A 9,465-nucleotide genomic window follows, 5' to 3' on the forward strand; every position below is an offset into this window, starting at 1 on the left:
AATAAATTTGAGTAACTTTTATTTTTATATTCATCGGGAAAATATTATGCATCGGTAGTCCCCTCGTTATTTTTTGTTCAGCCCAGTTAACGAGCAACATTCGGTGACTGGGCTACGTTCTCAGCCCAGTTACCGAATAACTACTGTATTTAAACAACTTATTTTGTAAAACTGTTTATAGAAACTTGCTTACTCACTTCATTTTGAACTATTTATCACTCGCTTTCAGTTGAAAACGCGTTTTATGAGCTGTAATTGAACGTCAAAGTGCTGATATGGCAACATTAGAGGCACGCTGGAATTAGATGCTGTTACCCTACTTTGAACACTTCTCAACCACAATGAGTATGATTCCATACCACCCGTACGTATTTAATTTGTACTCTTCATCATACATGCATCGGCACTAAGAGCTCTTCTTGACGGCACTCAGCTTGTTCTAGTTGGCATTTACGTTTAAAGTAATGTTGTGCTTGTCGCCAGTTAAAAACGTCTTGTTTTTAGCTTAAATAATGTGTAGAAAACATTGGTTCATTGGAAAAACCGACTTCAGGTATATTTTCATGTGACTGTTCTCATAAGCTCTCCCTATATCTCACTTCGTGTATAAAATAGCCTCGCAGGGTCTTCGGGAGCTTTGAAGATTAGCTTAATTAGTATACTCTAATTACTGGCACAACATTCTGGGAGTCATATACGCGAAATGCCAAACAAGTTCTTCTAAAAAAGGAGTTAGAGCGGATGCACGTCTGCTCTTCACTATCTATCACTTTACTATCAAAGTCACCCCGTCTTACGGTATTACAGGAGTATTATAAGAGCTCTTTAAAATAGCTACAGCATTTAAGAATTGGCCACTGCAGGCTAAAATTCAAGTCAAATCTTCTTCTAGACTTGCGAATTGCCTATTTTTCGAAACATTGGTTTATTCAATTCAATTCAATTAGTTTTTATTAGTAAATAATCAATTCACAATTTCGTAATTCTTATAACCTAATAGAGTTTTGGAGTTCCTTTCAACTATGATTTGAACTATAATTCATTTTGATGTAATTGGATATTCTAACAATGGATTTGGCAAGAGAAGGAAAAATTAAAAAAAAACCTTCTAGATTTACTAAGGAAAAGGATAGAAATAGAAAAGCTTAAAACTAAATCACAGTATGTTTTGTCCATTGACGTCGAAAACTTTGCTACACAAGGCAGCTTATCCATTGTAGATGTACTTCATCATCAGCTCACTGAGAGCTTGGAATTGTTCTGCCTTGTTCCGGCAGGCACGGAAGCGCGTGAGCATCTCTCCAGCAAGAGCGAAAAACTCGGGAAGCGTGAAGAGGTCATCTCCGGTGACGTCTGCTTGTCCCGGTGAAGTACCACTCCCAGAAGCGGCTACTCTAGCGTACGAACCTCCCCAACCGGGAGGGAACGCTGGGTTGGTCGATGGAACCGCTCCGCCGCCAGCTGCTGCAGCGTTCGAGCTCGATGTCTTTGGAGGTTGGCGGGACGCTGGCGCTTTCTTCTTCTTTTCCTGCTCCTCGAGGTACTTTTTCCGCGCGGCACAGCCACGGAAATTCGCCGTGTGGTTTCCACCACAGTTCGCACACTTGACGCGCGCTTTGTGCTGCTGGGCGTTTTCCCCCAGCTGGTCTTTCCGCGGAAGATTGCACCTTTCGGTGAAGTGGGTCTCACCGCACTTTACGCACCGGGGTGGAAGGTTGCAATTTCTGGATCCGTGTCCGAATTTCTGACAGCGGTGGCATTGAGCTGCGTCGGCCGGATTCTTCGTATAGAATCGCCACGTCACAAAGAAGCCGTCCAGTGCTTTGATCCGCCGTAGGTCCTGGATTTTGACGGACCCGCGATCGAAGTACAGGAGGTACAAGGTGTACGTACCTGTCACCGTAGTCGATTTTGAGAGCACCTTTATCTCTCGAGGCTTTACCTTGACGCCCGTCAGGTGTTCTTCCAGGTCGGAGATCGGGCGGTCCGGATATCCCTGAAGGACGATCTTCACTGGGACCTTCTCTGCAGGATCAAATGTGAAGAATTTGAAGTTTCGCAACTTCAACTTCTTCACCACCAAGTCGAAATGCAGCTTCTTGTGGGTAATCACTTGCACAGAAGTTTTGCTGATTTTGAGACAATATTGGAGTCCCTCAAGCAACTCGTCAACATCGTCAGCCAACGTATCCAAAACAAAAATTGGAGGTGGACGTCGTTCCTTCGGAGAGTTACACTTTTTCTGCTTTCCTTGCTTGCGCGCAAGTTCATCATCATCATCGTCGTCGCCAGTACTGCTGCTGTCACTGGCGGTGTTGTTTTCTTCTCCACTCAGCATCTCAAATTCGTTGCTGGTGGGAACGTTGGAAGTGGTTGTTGTCGTAGTGCTGGTGGACTGCTGCTGCTGCTGCTGCTGGCCGGAAGTGCTTCCGGATGCCCGGGTCGATTGTCTCGTCCGTACTGGGGACTCACGTGGACGGTATGACACGTGTAAAAACGATGGATCGGTGACGTCACTGGGCACGCTCCCGTGCGCGATGGCGGTCGATGCGGCGTTGGTATGTTTACCTTTCTGCACTCTGCCGGTAGATGAGCTTCGCGGGTTTTTCGAGGCCGCACTCGAACTGCCACGGCCACGGCCGGCCCTTGGCATGCTGGAGCAGCAAACTCGCGGGTAAACACGGTTAATTACGGCGAAAAAATCGAAAAGTTTGAGGAGCTCCGAACAGTTGACTGTTGCTGGCTGGTGTTGCCAGTCCCGATGACATTGGTTTATGATTGATCATATTTTGAAATTTTGAGCTGATTGCACTTCAATGCCTTAAAAATTCGAATTCGTCTTTTCAACCAATTTTTGATCTTAAATCTATATCTCTTTTCAATATCTCTTCTCAACCAATTTTTGATCTTAAAAAAGCGCCCTTGAAATTTATAAAATGAGGTTTTGGCTAGGGTTTTGGAAATTTGACTTGTTTCACGTGACTTTGCAATTTTTTTTAAAAATGCTGCTGTCCCTAAATTGGATTTTTTGGGACTTCGGGTAATCGAATCACGAGCAAATTTTCTTACTTTTAACACCAAATTCGAGTTCTAGTCATTTTTGAATAGTTGATTACCTAATAAATAATAAAATGCATTTTTTTCAATATTTCATCACCGCCATTTTAGCCGCCATCTTGGATTTGAAAAATACTAATTTAGCACGACAATACAAAATAAGACAATACATTGTTTTTCTGAAGTTTCGATTAGGGATCGTGCATAAACCTGCGTGGCTTTTTTTCCATACAAAATTTCATCTATTTGTATGGAGCGTAGTTTTACGCCAGATCCCCCTCTTCTCCCTAAAAAATCCACATTCCCATCCACTTCCCTGTGACTCTACCACTGGTCGTGGCCGGCGCCGCTATTGATCAGCATGATAGGGGCCTTTGAGAAGTTGCGAAGCGAGGAAAGATAGCACCCACTCATCTTCCACGGCTCGTGGATGTAACTTCTGGAGGTCCTGGTCAATAACGGAGTAGCAACTGCGGGTGGGCACCTATGCTTATGCTATGCTTAATGTGGTTCCACGTAAAAAAAAGTTCATTAAATTTACCTTAAATTTAACTCTATTTTTAACTTTGAAAAAAGTATTATTTTTTTTTTGTTTTTCGAGTACGCCGTCGAATCGGGCGTCTAATTTTACACAAAAGTCTCCTTGACATAACATTTCTAACTATTCACGGTTTCGAGCTACAAATCACTGTAAAAGTACGTGTCATAGTTAAAAAAATCTGAAAAAAAGGAAGGAGTCGTACCGCCCCACCGTTACGAAATATCGTAATCGGGTTGGTAATCAGAGTCCAAAATTACCCTTTAGAGCAAAGTCACACTTAAATTGAAGTGGGAGCATGCGAGTTGACGAAGAATGCAATTTTCTGTTTCCAACGAAGTCAAAAAGCTGCAAACTTGTTCAACAGATGTTTTCTTGCATGCTCTTCGAGCAAGGACTTCAAAATTTAAACATTCGAGCACTTTTTGACGTACCTGTTTGAAAAGTGCATTCGAAGAAGAACGTCAACCGAGGCGGCGTTGCATTTCAAAATCTGCACTTTCATTGGGCGGAGATAAAACCTAGTTCGATCAATCATCTCCCAGATAATACCCGCATTCAACGAGTCAAGATAGCATCCCGAAAGGCACTTCGCAACTGCCTGCCGCCGCTGTCGGACCTCGTGATGAGCAAGCTGAGCTACCGGCGCGAGCTGGTCCCTAGTGACCCGGCCCAGGCCCCGGTTCTGATTGTTGGCCAGACGGGTCATTTGAAGGAGCTTCCGTTCGAGCGGGTTCGCTGCAAGCTGGAGCCCCGTGTGAGCGCGGAAATCTTCGAACAGGCCAAATCCGTGCTGCATCCGGCGCCGACCGACAGCTGCTCGCTGTACCTGGACCTGGCCAAGCTGGCGGTTCTGCCGACCAAGGCGTCCCGGCACAACTCGGAGTCACGCGGTCACGCACTGACCAAGTTGGTGCAGACGCACACTTCGGGGGTCAGCGAATCGATTGTGGTTGTGTGCGACAAGGAGAACCTGTTTGCTTCCGGATGTGCCGTGGCCAGAGCCTTTCCGTTGTACAGTCGCAAGACTAGTAAGGCGGAAAATGGCGTAACTTCGGCGGAATCGGTTGCCGTCGATGTGGAATTTCTGTTGACCGGGGATGACTGTGTGACGAAGCAGGACGTTTTGGTGCTGGAGAGTGCCGCTAAGGGGATAAGACTGGCAGCCAAGATAGTGGACGCGCCTTGCAGCGAGATGAACGTGTCCGGGTTCCTGAAGGAAATTGATGTGGTGGCCAAAGAGTTGAAGTTGACGCCGAAGGTAATTCGTGGAGAAGAGCTCAAGGAGCAAGGCTTTGGAGGGATCTACGGTGTGGGAAAGGCATCGGATGATCCTCCGGCTTTGGCAGTTCTGTCGTACGAACCGGAAGGTGCTACCGAAACCGTCGCTTGGGTCGGCAAGGGAATCGTGTACGACACCGGTGGCCTTAGCATCAAGGGTAAGACTGCCATGCCGGGGATGAAACGTGACTGCGGTGGTGCGGCCGCAATTTTGGGCGCCTTCTACGCTGCGGTCAAGTGCGGCTTCAAGCAGAATCTGCACGCCGTGTTCTGTCTGGCGGAGAACTCCGTTGGACCGAACGCAACCCGTCCGGACGACATTCATCGGCTGTACTCGGGCCAAACCGTGGAGATCAACAACACCGATGCCGAGGGTCGGTTGGTGCTGTCGGATGGAGTTTGCTACGCCGATCGCAACCTTAAAGCTGGCATCATTCTGGACATGGCAACGCTCACCGGCGCGCAAGGCATTGCAACGGGCAAGTACCACGGCGCTATTCTGACCAACAGCGAGCAGTGGGAGCAAAAGGCGTTGATCGTCGGTCGTAAAACAGCGGACCTGCTTGCACCGGTTCCGTACTGCCCGGAGTTGCACTTTTGCGAGTTTAAATCGGCAGTTGCGGACATGAAGAATTCGGTTATGGATCGCGGAAACGCACAGGTCAGCTGCGCCGGACTCTTCGTGGGGGCTCATCTGGGATTCGATTACGAAGGTGCCTGGATGCATGTGGACATGGCCTCGCCGGTACACAACGGAGAACGCGCCACCGGATACGGTGTTGCGTTGCTGTTGGGACTGTTTGGCGAGCACAGTGGCGCTGATTTGTTGAAGCACGTGGCCGAAGCTGCTGCAGCTGGAGGAACGGTCAAAGAACCGCAGCATAAGAAAGCCCGCGTAAATTGAGCATCCCGTTTGAACTTTCTACGAAATAATCACAATTGTGTTTCAAGTATCATTTTCGATTTGAATGCATCTTTTGAAAAAATAAAAATATAAATTACTGCCAGACAAGCTTGAGATTATTTTGAAGAACCCATATTGAAACCATATGACGCGTTTAAGTACCTGCTTAGACGCGGAAGGATGTCGAACCGGGCACCGGTTCTGTGAGCGGAGTAGTCAAAGTAAACATCTGTTTTCCACTACAAACGTAAAAATGTATTTTTCTTAATTAATTGCACTGATAGTTCACAATTTCACATTAACATACACATTCAGCGTTTTTTTCGCAGCTGACTTGTACAGCTGCTCCCGTGCTACCGCTTGCTAAGTTTGATCGAACTCCGAGCCGAGCGACAGCTCGGGCACCTGTCAAACAATAACAAACAACACACAGAAAACGAGGGCAATCCCAGAGATGCTTCGCTGGCCTTTGGTTCACCTGCCGACGTCAGCAACTGGACGCCGATGAGCATTCCTTATTGCAAGGTTGCTTGTTGACCTCCATCTCATGCCCGGCCACTTTTGTCTCGATTTATGGGATACGGGCGATCACTTTGTCACAGCCTCTTCTGCAAGTAATTGCCTCATCGACTCTATTGCCACATCTGCCGCGTTCCCGGTGGTGGTCATAAGTTCCGTGACAAGCCGTGTCGAATATTTTTGTAGTATTGTTAAGCGGTAGGATGTCGAACGTTCACAATAAACAATAAACTTACATTTACGCTGTCTTTTCGCAGCTACTTTTTTTTTAGCTGCGCCCATGCTACCGCCTTCTCGGATGTTTTTCAACTTCTGATTGATTGCCAAGCGAAATAACCAAGTCCCAAACAAACCACCAATGAAGCGATCAAACTGTGACGGATGCACTCAACACTGAGCAAAACTCACACAGCGCATCGAAGTGTTTCGCACATGATCAGACCCTGCAGTACAGAGCACTCAAATATCAATCGCAAAACACTCGAGAAATTGCGGTTATTGGCCATGAAATAATTTCAACAGCCAAACACTTGAATTTTAAATGGTGTTGAAAAATAACAGTACGTACAAGCGATATACAGGTTCTCGCTTGCTAGTCGTGCACGCTACCACTGCGCCGGCCGGCCAGTTGTAAACGGGAGAGTTTTTTGTGCTACTCCTTCTAGCCTCGCTTCAACCCATCAATAAAAGTCGCGCTTAAATCAATCAGTGAAACACATTAAATTTAAGAGCGAGTCCACGAACAGGGCATACCCCTTTGTATGGGACGTCGTTTGGACCTCACCAATCTTCCTGAAATTTTCAAGGGTTGTTTGTACATATAAAACTAGCATCTGGCCAAAATATGAGCACTCTAGGTCAACGGGAAGTGGGGCAAATCGGGACACACAGTTTGAAGGTTCGAAAACGTCAAAAATCTTAAAATGGCTATAACTTAAGCAAAATTCAATTTATTTTCAAAATTCAAAATACATCTGAAAGGGCTTAAAAAATGCAACAAAATGCAGGGAGAAGCATCCCAACTGGTTAAATCTAAAGGGAGTTATTGACATTTTAGTAAAAAAATAGCATAATTTTCAAACTCAAATAAAAAAGTGTTCCATCCAGATATCAACTCGGTTCGACCTGCAGCTTATAGGGGACATCTGGGACTACCATCTGAGACTGAGAACTAGGCCGTCCCAAAAAAATGAAAAGTTGTCAAATCTTCGGTGCTCACCCCTAGAATGATAGATTAGGATGTCAGGAACAATGTTTTCATACAACAAAAAATTCCCAAAAATGGTTTACAACTCGCGCGCGGAGCTTGAATGAAAAAAGTGCATTTTTCGAGTATTTTTCAGAAATGCGCGTAACAATCATACTAAAGTCATTCAAATTTGGTCGCCGTGGGCTTCAAGTTATAGTTTAATGTCCCCTGAACAAATTCCCGTATAGACATAGTCCATAAAAGCTTGTGTTTGGGCATGGCAGGGCGTTTTAGGTAGAAAAATTTGTATTTTTTAGCCAAAAAATTTCAAAAATCAATCCCCAAAACGAGCCAACAAATTTTGCAGCCAGAACTAATGCATTCAGCTTATAGGAAATTTTACGGAGATCATTTTGCTTTTTTTAACATTCAATTTATGTCCACGCAAAGCCGAGATATTTGCATTTTAGTGAACAAAAAATGACGAATTTTCAAAATTCTTGGTATATAAGCGTTTTTAGCATGAAACATTGGCTACTATGATTACAAACGGGAAGGCATATATTTTGGATATTTTTATTTTGCTCGCTCAAAAACGATATTTGTTAATAATATTTCATGAAAAACATGAGATTTTCTCACAATGTGACGTAAACGACATATTTATAAGTACTGCTCTGTGGGTAACATTTTTTTTTTTAAATAAGTGTTTTTATAAATGAATTTGTTTCATTCGAATGTACATACATAAGAAAAATCACGTTCACTGCTTGGAGATATGAACTTTAATAAAATTAATTTTGATTTATGATTATTTGTCGTATACGTCACATTGTGAGAAAATCTTAGTTTTTTTCATGAAATGTTATTAACAAATATCGTTTTTGAGCAAACAAAATAATTATATCCAAAATATATGCCTTCTCGTTTGTTATCATAGTAGCCACTGTTTTATGCTAAAAACGCTTATTTACCAAGAATTTTGAAAATTCGTCGCTTTTTGCTCACTAAAATGCAAATATCTCGGCTTTGCGTGGACAAAAATTAAATGTTAAAAAAAGCAAAATGATCTCCGTAAAATTTCCTATAAGCTGAATGAATTAGTTTTGGCTGCAACATTTTTTGGCTCGTTTTGGGGATTGATTTTTGAAATTTTTTGGCTAAAAAATACAAATTTTTCTACCTAAAACGCCCAGCCATGCCCAAACACAAGCTTTTATGGACTATGTCTATACAGGAATTTGTTCAGGGGACATTAAACTATAACTTGAAGCCCACGGCGACCAAATTTGAATGACTTTAGTACGATTGTTACGCGCATTTCTGAAAAATACTCGAAAAATGCACTTTTTTCATTCAAGCTCCGCGCGCGAGTTGTAAACCATTTTTGGGAATTTTTTGTTGTATGAAAACATTGTTCCTGACATCCTAATCTATCATTCTAGGGGTGAGCACCGAAGATTTGACAACTTTTCATTTTTTTGGGACGGCCTACTGAGAACGCTTTGGGTAAGGCAGTTCAACATATTAAATAGACACTTTTACTTTTAGTGAATTTTTTGGTTGTAAATTTTTGCTCGGGGGACCCTTTAGATCCCATTTTCTGGTGATAATTTTATCATATTCGTGTTCCTGAGACAATTTCACAATAGAAACATGCATAAAAATGTTTATTTTGATCCATTTTAACCCTTCAAAAAATAAAAGTTAAAAAAAAATTAAAAAACTGCTTTTTTCTGGTGTCATCTAGTATCCTTGGAAACGAGCTTGATTTTCAATAAATGTGAATCGAAGATTTTTTTTTAACTATTATTTTTTAAAGGGTTAAAATGGATCAAAATAAACATTTTTATGAATGTTTCTATTGTGAAATTGTCTCAGGAACACGAATATGATAAAATTATCACCAGAAAATGGAATCTAAGGGGTCCCCCGAGTAAAAATTTACAACCATAAAATTCACTAAAAGTAAAAGTG

At 43.2% G+C, this 9,465-nt stretch overlaps 1 protein-coding gene across 1 annotated transcript; it reads left to right on the forward strand.

Annotated features, from left to right (window-relative positions):
- The first annotated feature begins 4,045 nt into the window (after window positions 1–4,045).
- LOC120413118 (probable aminopeptidase NPEPL1) lies at window positions 4,046–5,888 on the forward strand. The gene has a single exon (XM_039573827.2). The coding sequence runs from the start codon at window positions 4,221–4,223 to the stop codon at window positions 5,778–5,780; it is 1,560 nt and encodes a 519-aa protein (XP_039429761.1). The 5' UTR covers window positions 4,046–4,220; the 3' UTR covers window positions 5,781–5,888.
- The last annotated feature ends 3,577 nt before the right edge of the window (window positions 5,889–9,465 follow it).

Source organism: Culex pipiens, chromosome 2 (genome assembly GCF_016801865.2).
Source record: "Culex pipiens pallens isolate TS chromosome 2, TS_CPP_V2, whole genome shotgun sequence".
Lineage (NCBI taxonomy): Eukaryota > Metazoa > Arthropoda > Insecta > Diptera > Culicidae > Culex > Culex pipiens.